Source organism: Glycine soja, chromosome 18 (genome assembly GCF_004193775.1).
Source record: "Glycine soja cultivar W05 chromosome 18, ASM419377v2, whole genome shotgun sequence".
Lineage (NCBI taxonomy): Eukaryota > Viridiplantae > Streptophyta > Magnoliopsida > Fabales > Fabaceae > Glycine > Glycine soja.
This window is the reverse complement of record NC_041019.1, coordinates 11,710,268-11,729,263: the sequence shown is the minus strand read 5'-3', so window position 1 is coordinate 11,729,263 and position 18,996 is coordinate 11,710,268. Positions and strand designations below refer to the sequence as shown.

Here is an 18,996-nt window from a genome sequence, read left to right as displayed (position 1 = left end):
CCTGTGATGTCATCTCCCCCATAGAAATCATATTGACAACAACAAAAGGTACAAACCTCACATTTAAGAAAGTTCGAATAGCACCACCATGGAGCTTCATCCTCACGCTCCCTATGCCTTCAACCTTCATTTTTCCACCATTCCCTAACTTGAAATGGCCGGATTCTCCATCAGTTTTCAAAGTATCAAACATCTTTTGATCTCTGCAAATGTGCTTTGAGGCAACAAAATCCATCACCCGTTTTGTTTTAGCAACCTCATCATTTGTTGCCAAAAACACAACATCTTCATCTTCAACACTTTTTACTACATTAGCTTGGGAGTTGGCACCATCCTTGTTCATATCTCTTAATTTCTTCAAGTCCTCCTTCATTTGTTTACACCTCACTTGCACATGACCGTTCTCACCATAATAGTAACATTGAATGTTACTCATATTTCATTGTGGATGCGATTGTAATTTTGATCTTCCTCTTGGACCATCATGTCTCCTTGAATGATTCCTCCCTCACTCAGATTCCACCATAGCTATTGCATTGTGTTCATCATCAACATTTTCAATTCTCATTATTCTCTCATTTTTCTCTAAGAGTGATAGTCACCTTATCCAAATTCAAAGTTGATCTTCCCACAAGCAACGTTTATCATGTCTGCTTGAATGATTCCTCCCTCACTCAGATTCCACCACAGCTATTGCATTGTGTTCATCATCAACATTTTCAGTTCTCATCATTCTCTCATTTTCTCTAAGAGCGACAGTCACCTCATCCAAATTCAAAGTTGATCTTCCCACAAGCAATGTTTGAACCAAAGCTTTAAAGGACCTTGGTAGTGAGGCCAACAACAACAACACCTGCTCCTCATCAGAGAGTTTATCATCTGCATTCAATAGTTGACTTACTAGTCAATTGAAGTTATTGATGTGGTCATGGAGATCTCCTCTCATCTCCATTTTGAGTTGATACAACTCCATCTTCAAACAAAGGCGATTGGTTAGCGATTTTGACGCATAGATATTCTCGAGCTTCTCCCACAAGGCCTTCAGTGTTGTCTTCTTCAACACATTGTGTTTTATCTCAGGAGCAAGGGCTAACCGAATTGTGCTCACAACCCTCCTGTGGATCTTAGTCCACTTGGTTTCATTTATAGAAGTTGACCTTTCATCTTCTAACACCAGATCAAGACCTTGTTGCACCAAAAGGTCTTGAATAGTACTCTGCCAAATCATAAAATTTATTTTTCCATCAAATAATGGTATCTCAAACTTTTGTTGCTCTCAGTCAATGCTCTGATACCATTGTTGGGAAATCAACGTTTTGATACCACTATTGGATAATCAATGCTCTCACAAATAAAATTATCCACACCTACAAAGGATCATGAGAACACACACAAAGATTACTTCGTAGGAAAAATAATAACAAACACAAGAATTTAACGTGGTTCAGTACCTCTTGCCTATGACCACTGAACCGACTCAAAAAGTATTTCACTATCACAAAAATGATTACAAGATTGTAACCTATCCTAAATAGTGTATCACTCTACAAACCTGAGTACCCTACTCAATGGTTATAAGAAATGATAATACTCTCACACAAAAACATTTTTCTCTCAACAAAGTGACTTTGTTTCACAATCTCTCTTTGCACACATACTTTCTCTTCATGTTTGTGTTTCCCCACCAATTCTTTTATCTATTTATAGTGAAGATTATCACCAACTATAATAAATAAGCTCTCTTGGAAGTTAAAATAAAAACAACTTCCAATGCATCCATTCAACTAAGATTCCTCTAGCAAAATATAATCTTTCACTTTGCATTTAAGCTATCTAAACCTTAGTAATAAAAATTCAACTTATCTTTTGACTTAAAACTCTATAGTTTTTTGGGACCTGCACCAATTTAGCACATATTTGGATGAAAAAAATTAGTTATGGTGCAAAAAATTATCAAAACAGCATGAAAAATCCCATAAAAGTTAAGACCAAAATGACCTTTATCACTTGTAAGAGATGTTAACTTATTTTGTTTGAGGTTGGATTAGGGATGACAAAGTTTATTCAAACCTTATAGGTACCAGCAAAAGTATTTTTAAGTAATGGATAATTACTTGAAAAATTGGAGTTGGGTATGGGATGAGGATATACTCACAACTTTACGTGATATAGGTGCAGGTACGGATATTATAGTATTCAACCTATCTCGTCTCACACATATCATATATATATATATGTGTGTGCGCGCGCGCGTTATAAAATAGTTAATTTCCTATGGAAAATAATTATATTTTTATAACTAATATTGTAAGTCTCTAATATTTAACAATATCAATAACAGAGAGGGAAAAATCTTAAGTTGTTATACTGAATGATTATCAAAGTTAAAAATCTTAAACCTTTAATTAGAGTTTTTGTTAAGTGACCATAATATTAACTTTAACAAGATGATTATCTTTGTAATTTTATTTATTTATGATTTGAGTTTGGATAAATCAATGCTATGTTTTTAATACATGTGTATATATTTTAATTTTATGTTTTGATTATTAAAAAATGAACTTTACTATAACAATAATAATTGTTTTAATTATTTTAATTGATTTATTGTATTAACCTTTTACATAAATAAAATGTGGGTTTTGAGTGTGAGCATGGATATATATAAATACTTAACGAGTATGAAGATACAAATTAAACTTAATATTCACATAAATATACAAATATGTGAAAGGATATTATAGGATCATATCTATTTTCATATTTAGGTTGGATCATCTATCTCTGCGGCTCCTTCATCACCCAGAGTTCAGACAAAATTCTCATATCAAAAGGTATTTAACTGGAGAACTCACATGAAAAATCCTTAGTAGAGTGTAAAACCTGATTATGAGAAACTGTAACACATATGTTTCAGACATCATTGACAGTCTTTAGTGAATAACCTACTATTATTTTTAATTTTGGTTTATGAAAAAGGAAAAAATAGTATTTAAAAGACTAACTTTTTTTTTTATAGAAAAAACAATTTTAACATTGAAAAGAAATGTTTTCATTATTTTTTTAAAAGCATTTATCCTTGCAGAAGGCTCAAGCTGACGAATGACGAACATTAAACCGACCTTATGATCATAAAACATTAGAAACACTTTTCGATTAGTTTTTAATCCTTGCATATTTGAATGTATTTGATCCGAGAATAGGCTACCCAATCTATCCGAGTAACTTCTAAATTTAACGGATCAAAATAAAATTCTTAATCTTTATGACAAAATTATTTTACCTCTCAGAGTACTTTTTCACCTCGAGAGTAAAAATCAAGCGAAAGACGTGGTTTCAAATTGGGGAAAAGGAAGAAAGGGCAAGAGAGTCGAGAAACGGCGCACTCCGTCTGTTCCTCACCGTCACCGGCGCGCGCACCCTCTGTTCCAGCGACTCCTAATTAAGTTGGTAATAAGCTACATTTGATAAGTCCCTCACTTCAAACAAAAGCACCACGCACTCACGCAGACTTTTCATGTCTTCTCTCTTATCATCTTTGCCTGTTGGCTATTTTTTGTTTTTCGTTTCTGAGTGAAAATCTTGTGTCTTTATTTTTGATAGGGAAATAAAAAAGACTTCCAATTTCCCAGATGGCTGCAGCCTTTGCTTCCAGATGCTCTCGTGGTATGCTATTTTCACAACCCAATTTGTGTTTTTTTTTTCATTTCAGAGATTAAATTTTTTGTTTCCCTAACCTGATTATTATGCATTAGAGCTCTGAGTTTAATGGAACTTTATAGTTTGTTTAATATATAATGTTCTATAAGCTTGAGTGTTGTCTCTAATGTTAAATGATGTTTTTGTAAATTTTAGATGCTTATTCTTTATTCTAAAATATTTTGCAGTGTAGTTTTGTATTAGATTGATGTTTGATGAAATTTCTTGTTTCAGTGAGTGTTTTTCCCCTTTTGTGAATGTTTTGTCTGTTGTCGCTTGTTACCTGGAAATTATATGTGGGTTGTAGGATTCTTTTGGCTTGTTCAAAAGGGGGGAACTTTTATTTTGATTTTGATGTTCCTGGTGAGCTGGATTGTTGAATATGAGTAACACTACTCAAAACCCAAGATTATGATGCAACCACTGATGTGGTTGCACTGGTACAATTGGCAGTAGAACAGTTTTTGACTACTGAGTTCAAACTGAATTGAGGTAGACCTTTCATATTTGAAAGAATGAACTAGTTGTGTGTTTCGTATATACTATATAGTAGCAAACCATAATACTTTAGTGGCAAAATATTGAGATTTGCTGTGACTGTCTTATACTTGAGTCATATTGATCCGTGCTACGGTAATTGATAACTAAGTTGTATTGAAATGTACATAGAAAAATTGTTAAAAAAATTACTTAAGTGCATTAACTACATACCCACATGTACCAAATGAATACTGGCACTGGCTAGGTGCCTGGTATGGGTGTTGTAGCCATATGGAAGTACTTGTGCATCATAAGTAATGTAGTTTTGTTACTTTCTCCTGTTTGATGCATCTTTAACATTGAATTTGATTTCCTATGCAACATATTGCTTGCTTCTTTAAGTCAGATTTTTGTTTAATTTTCATGGAGATTCAGTTATGGGTACTGCTAGATAAGGTCCTATGGTAAATTTCATCTAATTCTTGAAATACTTCTTAGGATTGTTGACACAAGTCCTTTTAGTTTAGCAGCCTGGGAAGTCTCTTCACTTTACTGTCAATAGTTTTGTCCAAGAGATTGAACTACCTTTATTCTATCTAAATTATATTGTCCTTACAAGAGAACAAGAGGATTTGATGTGATACTAGAAAACAATAGTAAATTTGAATCGTGAAAGAAGAATAGTTGAAATAAAATTTCTTAATGAGTTTGTTACTGCTATTGTTTCTAAACCTTGATTAGATGTACAGTGATTTCAATATTAATTTTTGTGATATTGCGAGTTGTAAGACTATGCTAACTTACATTGATTTAAACTTTCCTGAACACTCTTGCTTGCATTTAAAATCATAATCAGATATCACATAAAACTTGATGAACTGCTTAATTTGCTGCAAGTTCCTGTACAAACTAGTTACGATTATGAAATTTAGGCTGCATCATGCTACTGAAAGATATGAAACCAAGATATTCTAAGCAAAGACTAGTTTCAATTGAGCATGATTGTAGAAGCTGTGTCATGCAATTGTGAACGCATGAGGCATAATTTTGGTGGCAACATAGTGGCAAGGCAAGGATTGATAGGAAAACACCAGTTGGAATCATTTCAGTGAGTGAAGATGAATAACAAATGGAACAATCACAAAAGTGGGTTGTTAATGTGGGAGAAAAGCAAATTTTTGGATATCCGATACACACGAATAAATGTAGAAATAAGTTCCAAGATGAAAAATCATTTGGCCAACCCCATTGGATATTTACTATAGGCAACTGTGCAGCTGCAGCCAATGCCCATCACTTTCAATTTGTGAAATAGCTAGTTACTTGGGCATCATGAAAGCACTGTATAGAATATTCAAATGTAATAATGCTCTTTCTGCAAGAAACTCTAGAAGCACAAGCAAGAGAATCACTGAAACAAAATGCCAAAAAATAATAAAGAAAATTTGCCAATAGTACCATTTATACCTTTTATCACAAACACTTTTTGTTCTGTTCGAGATAAACTTATGCTCCATATATACATGTTCTTACACTGTCGCTCCTAAACAAACTACCACCCCTTTTCTAGAGCAAGGAGAAAATTGCATGCCCAGGGTTTCTTCAGCATCCCAACTACACAATGTATACCATGACTGCCAGCCCTGTTCTCTTTGAAGTATAAAGCTCAGATAATTCTATCCTTTGTGTAAGTTGAACTAATGTCCAAAATGTAGGGACTGCTGAAAACAAGATTCAATTCCACTTGAATAAGGTGTCATTAATAATCAAGTAAAAGCTCTAAATACCTAAACCAGGCATAAGAACCCCACTGAAATGAAGTTCATTTCACAAGTTCACACATACCCCTTCACAACATGTGGTTGTGAATTTTTGAAAAAAAAAAGGCTCTGATATTGTGCTCGATCTTGCTTGGGACTTTTATATAAATATTTTTTCTCTGTTCTTGTGTATATTAGCTCATCAGTTTTTCATTTTATTTTCTTAATAGTATTATAGTAAAGATCTGATAAAGATATTGTTTACACTGGTGAAATCAGAGATAAAGATATGTAAAGATCTGATATCTAAGTCATTTTAAGATCACATGTTGCCTCAGGTGAAGCTTTCTTTGATTGACTGAAAATGAAATAATTTTTGGGACTTAAAAAGATAAGAAGCTGCTTTGGAGTTGCACCCTTCTTGCAAGAGTGTTGTTTATTGAGGGCGAGCCATGGCACAGCGGTAAAGTTGTGCCTTGGTGACCTGTTGGTCATGGGTTTGAATCCAGAAACAGTCTCTTTGCATATGCAAGGGTAAGGGTACGTACAATATCCCTCCCCCATACCTTCACACAGCAAGGAGCCTCTGGGCAATGGGGTACGCTAGTTTTTATAGTAATTCTATTAGCCAGAATCTTCCTTTTTGCCTGGGAGAGCATGTACTATTAGCTTTCTTCTGTGTTTATGCCCTTTGTTTATAAAAGGATGTTTTTAATGCCTGACATGCTAAGGAATCATTGCTCTTTAGAGCTGATGCATTTTTTTTTTTTTGTATTATCATTTGTAGCAGAGAGGATTTCTGATCCTCTTGTTTTGTATTTTCCTTATCGCAACATGAATTTGTTGCTCAAGTCACATGTAGAACTGACCAAATGTTATTTGGTTGCAATAATCCTTTTGTTCAACAACTGCATTTGGAGCTAAGCTGAATGTATTGAGCTCCATATTGTTCCCATGCTTCTGATAGCCCACCTATTATTTCTTTTTTAACACGAAGTGAATATTTTTAATGTTAATAAGATGATATTCTCACTTCTTACTTATTACTTCTCTTTGTTTCATTTGTTAAAAACCAAAATAGTGGGCCGTTCTCTGTTTGGTGGATTAAGCAACAGTTCCCCTGGTTTATTTACCTCATCACATGGCATGACATGCAACAATTTGTTTTCTCAGGTCAGCGCATGAATTAAATTCAAGATCATGTTTGGACTATCTTTAGTTATATATTTTCATCAACACTATACTTTGCCCAACATTGTGTTGGTAAACCTATATTGTTTCCTTGTACTGCAAAGATATGCTTGCTCTTAAACAAGTCACAAATCCTTTATTTCACTTGCTGATACAATTTTCTCTGACCCCAATACCAAAACTCTCGCCTTTTGCAGCAACAGCGTACCTTCATACAGATGAGGACTGTTCTCAAGGTTGTCGATAACTCAGGTGCTAAAAAGGTGATGTGCATACAGGCATTGAAAGGGAAGAAAGGGGCAAGATTAGGTGACACAATAATAGCATCTGTGAAGGAAGCACATCCTAATGGAAAAGTGAAGAAAGGGAAGGTTGTATATGGGGTAGTTGTGCGTGCAGCAATGCAAAAGGGACGTTGTGATGGCAGTGAGGTCAAGTTTGATGATAATGCTGTGGTGCTTGTTGACAAGCAAGGACAACCTATTGGAACCAGAGTTTTTGGACCAGTGCCTCATGAGCTAAGGCAAAAGAAGCATGTCAAGATTCTTACCTTGGCAGGGCACATTGCATAAATGAGACAAAAGGGCTGTCCTTAAATTTTGTTATGAATTCCAATGTCACATCTACCATTTTTATATTTGGATATTTTAGTGTGATGTGCAAGTTTTAGTACTTTATCAGTTTATGAGGAGTAAAACAGGTGTAGAAGGCTTCTACTTGAATAACTAGAATTTGATTTGGTTTCTAGCCTAAAAATGAACTAGAGACACGAAAGTGATGTGTGTTTCATATGTAACATATCAACTTATTTATGATTATGATTTTTTTATTTTATTTACATAACTGTTTAGTTTTAAATAATTAATACTTATAAATATTCAATAAAATTTATTAACTGCTCATTAACAATTAACCTTAAGACACTAATAAAATGTATCATGCTAGCGAGTAGAAATTGGTAGGTGAAAGAAAGGGTTCAAATGCAATTAATGTGAAAAGCCAAGAGAAAATGAGAATGTAAGGAACATGATATGGTACTAGAATGTACTATTTACAAGTTCAAAAGCACATGCAAATCTTAATCTTTTACAATACATATCCTTCTCTTCTTTTCCATATACTTAAACTTTATGGTTATTTCTTCTCATTAGGGGAAAGAAGACTTTTGGATTGTCCGTCAAATATTCTTTGCTTGCTTTGTTTACCCTGCTAGCACTTCAATATATATACCCTCGAAACTACTTGCAAGTTATTTCTATTTCTATACTTCAACTCATTCCATCATATCTTCTCGAACTTCAATCTATTCTCAACACAAAAGATCTTAATAACAGCTTCTTCGTCATGGGCATCCTTGGAACAATGGCAAGAAATTTGGACACAATAGTGGGGTAAATCAATCCCTGTATTATCTTATCATATATGCAAGTTATTTTCATTAAGACAAAAAGATAAAATTCTTTATGTTCTTACAATTTAGTTTTCAAATCAATTGATGATTTGTAATTTTTTTTAATTCCACAAACATATTCTTAATGGAAGCTATTTAATGTTAGACAAAAAATCCATATTTTGTCATAATGAAAATTCAATGATAAGAACACAAGGAACTTGATTTAAATTTTGGTCTTTTTAGTGTTCCATACACATGCATTATTTTCAATCTACTACTCCAATCATCATGCATATATCTTTCGTTGAATTAATACTTTACAAATTTCCCTTTCCATAAAGAGTACTTTCATAAAATTGCATATATAATTTAGTTTCAATTTTTTTTATCAGTACATATATAATTATTTTTTGGTTTTCTGTGTAATAGGCCTGGAGTGTTGCTTCTTTATCCTTTGTAAGTATATATGAGCATATCCTTTATCACTTATCAGTAATTTTTAACTTTCTTAATTAATTCTTAATTGAAACAAGAAGAAAATACACTCATATGCACGAGAACAAACTGATCACAGGCATGCACATAATCTGATGTATGAATTACTATAGGATATGATAACTAAATGTCTTGTGTTATGAGTAAATATAACAGATACGCATCAATGAGGGCAATTGAGAGTCCTTCAACCTTAGATGATCAGCAGTGGCTAACATATTGGGTTTTATACTCCTTCACCGCCCTCTTTGAGCTTTCATGTTACAAGATCCTAGCATGGTACGCGCATGTATTATAACATAAAATTCAATATACTCATAACAAAAAAAAATAAAAAAAATAAGTTAAATACATATATAATCAATATTAAAGTAAAATGTATTTTTAATTTCTTCAAGATTTGGTCAGAAGATTTTAATCCCTACATTTTAAAAATGGTTAGTTTGATCCTCGTATTTCTAAAACATTCTTATTGAGTTTCATTCTTGGTCATATACTTGATTTTGTCCTGACTAGGGACAAAGTTCACCACATTTCTGGAAATGAAAGATTAATTAAAATCATCATTTTTTTAAATATAGGAACTAAAATTAATTTTAATTGAGGGACTTAAATACATTTGACTCTTAAGGGACATTTGCTAGGAGAATTTTTTTTTTCATTTATGAGAATATGATTCCTAGGAATCATGAATTCTGGAAATCATGCATTCTTGAGAATGAATAAAAATTTGTTTAGTTGCTTATTGAGAATTTTTGGATAAGTTTTTTAAGAATAAAAGAATTACGTATATTTTTACCGATTATTTTAATTATTTAACACATTATATAATTTAATAAAAAAATACCATGATATTTTTCCTATAGTGAAAGAAAAATTGAACTTGGAAAAGTAAGATTTCTACCTCCCCGTGTGAAATTTTTCATGAAAAGCTGATTAAAAAAATTCATGGAAAACATAGTTTCTCAACATATGATTGGCAGAAAATAAAAAATTTCTCTTCTACCAAATGCTTCCTTAAATGTGTTTATAATCTCTTCTAATTTTTCAAAAGTTCTTAATAGAAAAAAATTATTTATCTAAATAAGTAGAACTAAACATGATATCAATGTATGATTGTAACTAAACAATTATTATATATGTTTAGGTTTCCAATTTGGCCATACATGAAGCTTGTGTTTTGCCTCTGGCTGGTGTTGCCAATGTTCAATGGAGCTGCTTACATATATGAGAACTATGTGAGGCAATATGTCAAGCATATAGGAAGCTACTATGGAAATTCTAAGTATCCCGAGGTGCAAAAGAAAGTTCTTCAGATGATGAGTTTGGATGCAAGGAAAGCTGTTGAACGTTATATAGATACATATGGCTCTGATGCCTTTGAGAGAGTAGTCAAAGCAGTATGTTATAAACTACTCCAACTATAGCTATGCTTTCATAAACTTAATTATATCTTTCTTTTAGCACAGAGGAACTTTTGTAATCTCTGTGTCATAAATAATATTTCATATATTCTTGAATTTAATTGCAGGCTGATAGAGAAGCAAGGAGGCACTGAAGATTAATTTGACGAAATTGATACATACGTAAAGAATCTACATTTATTGTAATTCATAATTGTTGTGCATAGATGAGTAGGTCTCAGAATTATTATCCTTTAATTAAATGCCAACAATCTTGAGCTAATTTTTACATTATGTAAAATTATCTATGTATAATTTCCATGGTATGAGAATTAAGATGCTATTCTATTCTGGTGATACACATTGTTATTTCAGAACACAATTTCGGGTTATTAAATTAGTTTTAATTTTTAACGCTTCTACTCTTCTAATAACAATTTATTCCATTGAAAAATTAACTGCACAAGTCAAGCGCAATCCAGTTTTATTCATCTATGTATGCAACAAAATAACTAACTAGGAAAACATTTTCCAATAAGCAAAGTAAGAAACTAAGAATGACTCTCCCTGATTGTGTATCAACTATCAAGTGAGCATAGGTGTCACATAAGTTTTTTTTTTAAAGGTGAATATTAATTTTTATTAGTGGAAAAAATTCAAACCTATAATCTCCATTCAATCATTAAGTTAATCTTATAATTTCGATAATACTTATATTAAATTTATATTTGTTCCCCACTTTAAACATGTTAATTATAAGTATCCATTACTTTAGGATCGATGGATTTTTGTAATGAATTAATAATAGTTTAAATTTGAGTAATAAAACAAATTAATTCATGAAATTATAAGCACTATTTGATTTAGCCTATGATATTATAAAATGTAAACTGAGTCCTTAACTTTCACAACTGTCATGACTCATGACACTTTTGAATTTGGTTTCTAACTTTACATATTCAATCAATTGATTTAGAATATATAATTTTTGAGTTGTAAAATAGTACTTACAATATAGCATCATATCTTTTATCACATCATATATTTTTGCTAATGTGTGAATTGCTCTCTAGCAGCTGCTCAACTCTCTTCTCACGGGTCTTTACATCCTATACAATAGGAGGATCTTAACCATCACTACTAGAAAATTAATTTTCTACGACACTGAATCTAAGACGGTTCTATAGAACCGCCTTAGAATGCCACGCGGTGACATTTTTGTAATTAACGGAATAATTTTATTTTTTTTACGTCATAGAATCTAAGACGGTTCCTTACGACCGTCTTAGAATGCCACCTAGTGGCAATTTTGTAATAACGTGGAACGACGTGTTATCGATGTTCACTGAATAAAATACAAAACCTAGCTACTGAAACGCGTGTGCGCTCAAAAAGCTTCAATCTTGCCTCTCAGCCTGTGTCTCGCATCTCGTCGTCCGTCGTGCGTGTCTATTGCGAGTGCTACCAGCTTCATCCCTTGCCTGAGTTCGCGCGCTTCCAACAATCATCCCTGTCTAGTTCGACGTGGTGTGGCTGGGTTTTTTGGTGGGCTGAGTTCGCGCGGTAGCAGGAGTCATCCCTTGCCTCCTACAGTCCCTTGTTCGCCCACAGGTAATGAAATGTGTTTACAATCGCTTGTTCGCCCAAACAATTTTTAGTGTTTGGGTTGAATGTTAGGGCTGGGGTTTAGGCATATTCAAATTTTCTTAAAAGGGATGTACAAAGTTAGTCTGAGGTTATTAGTACCATGAAGAAGGTATGAAATAAGGGTTTTGAATGGCTTTGACTGAATTGCATTTACTTTTCAATCTCCTGCAGCCTAATAGTTACTGAGGACGAAAAGGTTGTAGAAATTGCTTACTTTAAGGTAACCTCGATATCTTGGCTTTATTTTCCCAATTTCGGCTTGAAATTTTTACTCAATAAATTAATTGAGAAATCAACTCATATCCTTCGAGCGTCCTTCTTAATGAAACCATGAAATAGTTTTTGTTCCTGAACTAAAAGCCAACTTTAAATTAGTGAAACGCAAAAAAAAGACTGACCTCAAGATTTAAGAACACTTACAAAATAAATCACCAGCGAGGTCCACATTTTTGTGAATTATGAGTTTGTTTGTTTTGGACTGTAACAACCTTTATCGTTCAATTTTTTTTGTTTTTGTAAAGGCATCCGTTGACCATGTGCCACTAACAAAAGTAAATTAGATTTGGATTTCGATTTGCAGGCTCAACATGGAAGCACAAGTTTGATAACACAATGGGTGTACTTCACTTCAGTTTCAAACAAAGTTGGTGGCTGCAGCACTAATAATATTCTCTCTCGTTGCACTAGAAGCTCCTGCAATACTTCGTTCCTAAGGTACACTTGGGTTGTCAAAAATTTCTTTTCTTTGGCTTCTCAAAAGAAGAGTTAATTATTAGTTGATATAATTGGGGTTTCATGTTTATACTTTATATATAATAATTGGAGTTAATTAAATTGAACACAGGCACAATCAAATGAACTTTATTTGTAAACAGAATAGATGAATTCTTCTGTGTCTTAGAAACATTAATAGAAAAGAATATGGTACCTTGATAGAAATGTTTCCCTTGTGCTTCTTCAGAATGTCTAAGAGAACCCTGGTCCAATATCCTCTGTAGCTTAGCAGTCCAAGGTCTGAAAGGGGTCTTTCAGGTGTGCCAACTTTGCCCTCCTTTTTGGACAGTTCATATGCTGTTCAATTTTTGAAATTTAAATGAACTTCACTCACATTTTATCACATATAACTAGCAAATACAAAGAGACCAACTTTAGAGAGAGAGAGAGAGAGAGCTTACAGAATGCAATTAGAAATTTGCCATAGCCTTTCCTTTGGTAAGGTGGTAGGGTGAGGATACATGCCAAATTGTAAGATTCCTTAGAATGTTTTTCCTTTATCATCAAAAAGTAAACAAAATCAATAAGATTATCCATAACATAAAGAAACTAATGAACAAATAAGAATTCTAATAAATAAAAAAGTTGGAAAGTTAAATATGTCAAAATTATAACAAAGTTCATTTTTTATAAAACAACTAAAATTAAGGTCTGTCAAAGAACATCATAAACTTAGCTCCCCCAAAATAGAACTTCATAATTATATTATTAATGGTCCTGCTTGCTAATTCAGAGGCAGTTTTGGTGGGCCATTTAGATCAAAAACAAACGTTAAATGGGCATATTAGCAGTAAAATATAAAAATCTGAAATATCTCATGTCAAAGCAAAATAATGACAACACTATAATATTTTACCTTGGAGAAATAGCCAACCATGTGACATCCTTGATCATCACATTCACACAAAACATAGAACAGAAACAGGTCTACATCATAATAGAGGGTCTTGTGATCAAGAAATAACTTAGCCAAATAACAAAGGTTCTGCCCATAAACCTTGTTCTTTTTGCCATCGACCTGTTACCAGATATAGCAATAATTATAAGTAATCACATTATGATAGTAATCAATCATTAATAACAAAAAAAAATGTATATATAACTCTTGCCACTTGCAACTGTCATAACACAACGTTCTCAAAATTCATTCATTTTATAAATTGAAATAATTTCCAATATTTGAGATTTGTAGCTACTTACCCTTGACTTCCTTTAGATAATTTAATTAAAAAAATTGTCTAAATCTTTTAGAAAAAGATAAAGAATTTTTTTAAAAAAATCATTACAGAGCTGATGCTCATCAAGCAATAGTTGAAGCCAGGGAAATTGGGGCAAGGGAGATCAATGGCTTTAAAAAAGAACTCTATTACAATTGAAGGAGGATAATTAATCCTTCAAAAAAAAAAAGAACAAAGTACAAAACACAAAAATGCAGAATAGCAGCACAATGTACGTTTTTTTTTTTATCAGCAGCACAATCTTTGTACATGTCAAATGGGGTTCCATATTTTCATCAAATACAATGTTGCTGGCCTTCAAGTCACCATGAGGTATAGCTGGGTAACATTCATGGTGAAGGAAGCAAAGTCCTCTAGCAATTCCAACTACTGTTCTGAATTTTGCAGCCCAATCCCATTTCATTTCCATTTTCTCAGCCAAGTTCCCATTAGGCAAGTAATCATACAAAAGATAGACTAGATGCGGGTTGTGGCAAAACCCCAACAATCTGACTAAATTCTTGTGCCTTGCATTTCCCAGTCTTATTATAAATTCCGACGCAACCTTGTTGCTCCTCTCTTCCCACTCCATCTTCTTGACCAAAACTGTTATTCCTGTAGGCAGAACAACCTTTGTAACTGATGGTGATTGAACTTCTGTAGGTTTTGTTGTGGCACTGAGGCTTGTCAAAACATCATTTTGTTGTGGCACTGGTCTTTTTTAAAATGGCAAACATTCTAATGATTAATTATAAATTTACCATCTCATGTAGTAATTGAAAGACAACTCACAAGTCTGACAAACATAAAATCATTTTGTTTTTCCACTAGAATTGTATTTTTGTTGTTTCTAAGTAGGAATAAGTGTTGAAACTCTTTTTGTGGACCTCTACTTAGATTTCCCTCAATGGCTGTAAGTATAACTTTACACTTTATCCTCTAAACATATCATTAATCAATGGCTGTTCATCAATCATGGTTTGATTGAATAAAGATGCACTCATGTTTAGCTTGCAAACATATTTCAGCTTTCTTCCTAAATCTGCTCTTTTTTTCTCACATTCAGTCTATTGCTTACGATTTGGAATAGTGACAAGTAAAGACAAATCACAACTCACGGTCATCCAATTCCAAGAATAGAGGTTTGTTCCTTTCTTTATAGCTAATTATATTGGCTACTTCTTTTGTTCATTTATTCAAGATTTAAAGAGAAATAACATATCTAGAGTCTCACTTGTAAGACACCAACAAAAAATGATAGAGATATGTCTGATAGTTTTTCCACTGCAAGGAGAGACGAAGAAAGTGCACATAATGCCTACTCTAAGACAAATAAAAATGACCTAGTTAAAGTATTAAAAATATTTGTATTATCCAAAAAAGTGTTCAATATTAATAAACTAAATTTAGTTTGTTTATCATGTAATATAAATAATTGTACGTTCTTGATTGATGCTCATAAGAAAACTCTGCTCCTTGGGCTCATTGTTGTGGAGAAAGAGATAGAAAAGAGAATCATATGCTGAAAATGTGTCAATGGACACTAGGGAAGTACGGACAAAAATTTATATATGAATCTAATAATGAATATGCAGGTCTTGATTTCGTTCATGAAAATATATGCGATGACTTGGACCTAAAATTGTATGCATAATGAACCTGTAAGCTATATTAATAGATTACTATTGTTAGATATATAACATAAAACCATGTGTGTCTTCACCTAACAGCCTAACAGCTTAATCTTTTGACAAAGTTGGTTCATGACAATTCAAGTTTATAACAAGCCCCCTTAAGTGAGAGCATATAAATCATATGCACCAAGCTTGCTACACAAATAACCTGTGATTGTGTCAATCTCTTGTGATTGTGTGTAGGAACTAGGAAGTAGGAACCATTAGCCTAGGTGACATCTGGTAAATAACCAGATTGAGATAGTTTGGTGTGGCCATGACTATAGTTCTAATAGCAGCCATGATATTAAAAGTCCCTTTTTGTCAACCTAAATTTAGTTTAGTTAAAAAAAATTCAGTTCCCTTATCCCTAATTTTGATCTCCTGTTTCCCACTTTTTTCTCCAATCTCTCTTCATTATCTGATTTTATTTCAATGATTCAACTCTCTCCATAACCTGTCCTGACATGTTGGAATTTTCTTTAACCTAGTTAGATTGAAGACGAGGAATATCACTAATGAGGCATAATATTTTGCCTAAATATAGTTCATTCTATACTTCAAATTAAAATTTGCAAACCTTTGATGCTGCTACTTAGAGCACGGGAGAAAATGATCGAAAGCACTGGAAAAACTAGATTGGTAATTTGGTATTACCACCTACTGTATTATTGAATCATAAGAGCCAACACTTAAGAAAATTGAACACAATACCACACTCCAGAGCCTTCACCTCCTCAGTAGAAGATCCCCTTTCTAATTGGCTCTCAAAAACCATGCTTCCATCCCCTGTACACAGCCAGTATTCCTGCTACCTGTACAGTAACTAATTGCCACCTCACTATTAACTCCTAACAGCCCCTTATTTCTTTCTTTTGGAATATTCTTTATGTACAGTTCAGTGGTTTTCCTAGGACCCAGGTCCAACCCTTGGTCCATAGCCTGCTCCACTTCCGCTGGCCCAAATTTTATTATAAGGAATTATTCGACATTAATTTTATCTATTGCAGTTTGGTGCTACCATTTTCAGATCATATTTAAACTAAATTTGTACATAAAAGAAATCTAATGTCATTTATATTGATTTAGTTCAATAATATTTCAAAACACTAGACATAAGTATCTACTTAAAAAAGAAGCAATTTATGAACCACACACAAGTATCTATATGGGGCCCCAGCCAACAAGGAGAACTTGAGTCTACATAATCCCTGAACCTCCCATTTTAAATTATCCTCATATCCAAAAAATAATTAACAAATTCCTACATTTATGTAGCACTCACAGAACATGACCACCAAACCTACAAATGCACTCAAACCAGAACCTCCAGATGTGGCAGGACAAGCTATATACCCCTAAGTTTCAACTTGCAAGCTTTGATTCAGTACCCCCTATTACTAGATCCAATGAAACTCACTAGAAAAGCCATAGAAAACCAAATTTGGATCTTACAATCTTGGCATATTTCTGATTCTAAGATTAATAAACAATAAGAGAATGAATATTTTGCCAATAATATCCCCTATTATTAATTAAATGTGCATAGCTTTAGACAATATGAGAGGCAAGACCTGGCTAACACTAATATAGGAACAAGACAAAATAATATAGAAACTGAAACAGATAAATGTGTTAATACTGCTAATAAATGATACTACATAACTAATGTGATTACAGTGGTTAAGAAAACAAAAAATCCAGCGAAGAGGATAAAGATGGAATATTACAACATGATAAATAATTGAAGTTTGCTGGAATAATATTTATGCAGGTATGATGTGAGTGGATTTCCTACCTTGAAGTTCTTCCCAAAGGGCAACAAAGCTGGTGAAGAGTACGGAGGTGGAAGAGACTTGGATGACTTTGTGGCTTTTATCAATGAGAAATCTGGAACAAGTCGAGATGTAAAAGGACAACTTACTTCCCAAGTTAGTGAAATGACATCAAAGGGAAGCTAGAGTTTTGTTTTATTTTATTTTTTGGTCGGGGATGAAAGTTAAAATTGTTGCAGTTGGTGTCTTATTCATACATTTGATATTTTCTGTACAGGCTGGTATAGTAGAAAGCTTGGATGTCTTGGTTAAGGAGTTTGTAGCTGCCAGCGATGAAGAGAAGAAATCCGTGTTTATCCGAATGGAAGAGGAAGTTGAGAAGCTGAAGGGTTCTGCCTCAAGGTAACTTAAATAAACATCATCCTTCTAGAACATTTGCTTTTAGTTATGTCACTTGAGAATAGTTTCCTTTGCATTGTTGTGTTGTATATGTTCTGCAATCTTTGCCCAAAATAAGAAGCTAGGAAAAAGGTAATCTACTAATCCTTTTTTTTTTATCATTAGGCACGGGAAGATTTACTTGAAAGCTGCCAAGAATTACTTGGAAAAAGGTTCTGATTATGCTAAGAATGAAATCCAGCGCCTACAGCGCATACTTGACAAGGTAATATTCACTTTCAGTCGAAGCAAACCTTGAAAGTTTTACTCACTCGTGAAATAATTATGATTATTCTTTTTTGTGGTAAATTTCAATTATTTGGATGTAAAGTGAGATTAAGAATTGAATGCATAATCGTGCTACTCACTTGCCTATGTTGATTGATTGATGCAGTCCATTAGTCCTGCGAAGGCCGACGAGTTAACTCTAAAGAAAAATATCTTGTCGACATATGCTGCTTGACTTTTTGGTGCATCATTAGCCATCTCTCATGGAAGCTCGTGATCAATCGCAGCTCCTGATGATTGTTTGAATTTCATATCGAAATTGCTCCTGAAGTGATGTTAGGCCTTCAATATGATGAAAAGATTGATATATGGTCTCTCGGCTGTATCTTGGCAGAGTTATGCTCTGGTGAAGTATGTTCTAATTTGCCTTTTTTATGATATTCATGAAATATATTTTTCTATGGATTTAACATGAGCATGGAATTTTTTTTTTCATATAGTTTAATCAGGTTTTCGTTTTGGTAAGCTAATATAATTGAGGAATAAACATAATTTTAAAGAATTTTTTGATATTTACTCATGCTGAATTCTTATGTCTTCTACAGGTGCTATTTAATTTCCAAATGATGCAGTTGTGATGATTCTAGCACGCATGATTGGAATGTTGGTTCTATTGATATGGAGATGTAGCATATTATGAGTGTTGTTGATATGAACGTTTTTTTTAACTTTTTGTGGACTGCAGAAATTCATCCATAACAAGATTTCTGTTAAATAGATCATTCCCATTTATTGTTATTACTATTATTATTTGACTAAATTA

General features: G+C 33.1%; 4 protein-coding genes across 4 annotated transcripts; 3 read left to right on the top strand and 1 right to left on the bottom strand.

Moving 5' to 3' along the window:
• Window positions 1–3,174: 3,174 nt before the first annotated feature.
• Window positions 3,175–7,964, top strand: LOC114394467 (50S ribosomal protein HLP, mitochondrial-like). Its single transcript, XM_028356050.1, has 4 exons — window positions 3,175–3,450; window positions 3,604–3,666; window positions 7,021–7,112; window positions 7,328–7,964. Exons 2-4 carry the CDS (start codon window positions 3,633–3,635, stop codon window positions 7,700–7,702), a joined length of 501 nt encoding a protein of 166 aa, XP_028211851.1. The 5' UTR covers window positions 3,175–3,450; window positions 3,604–3,632; the 3' UTR covers window positions 7,703–7,964.
• Window positions 7,965–8,394: 430 nt separating this feature from the next.
• LOC114395675 (HVA22-like protein f) lies at window positions 8,395–10,778 on the top strand. Its single transcript, XM_028357507.1, has 5 exons — window positions 8,395–8,521; window positions 8,953–8,979; window positions 9,175–9,297; window positions 10,166–10,418; window positions 10,550–10,778. The coding sequence occupies exons 1-5, from the start codon at window positions 8,475–8,477 to the stop codon at window positions 10,574–10,576; spliced, it is 477 nt and encodes a 158-aa protein (XP_028213308.1). The 5' UTR covers window positions 8,395–8,474; the 3' UTR covers window positions 10,577–10,778.
• Window positions 10,779–12,918: 2,140 nt separating this feature from the next.
• LOC114396928 (putative MYST-like histone acetyltransferase 1) lies at window positions 12,919–14,651 on the bottom strand. Its single transcript, XM_028359091.1, has 4 exons — window positions 14,364–14,651; window positions 13,699–13,860; window positions 13,244–13,337; window positions 12,919–13,139 (listed from the first exon to the last, which is right to left on the bottom strand). The coding sequence occupies exons 1-4, from the start codon at window positions 14,649–14,651 to the stop codon at window positions 12,919–12,921; spliced, it is 765 nt and encodes a 254-aa protein (XP_028214892.1).
• A 366-nt stretch (window positions 14,652–15,017) lies between these two features.
• Window positions 15,018–18,445, top strand: LOC114396927 (probable protein disulfide-isomerase A6). Its single transcript, XM_028359090.1, has 5 exons — window positions 15,018–15,037; window positions 17,507–17,663; window positions 17,785–17,909; window positions 18,072–18,171; window positions 18,340–18,445. Exons 1-5 carry the CDS (start codon window positions 15,018–15,020, stop codon window positions 18,406–18,408), a joined length of 471 nt encoding a protein of 156 aa, XP_028214891.1. The 3' UTR covers window positions 18,409–18,445.
• The last annotated feature ends 551 nt before the right edge of the window (window positions 18,446–18,996 follow it).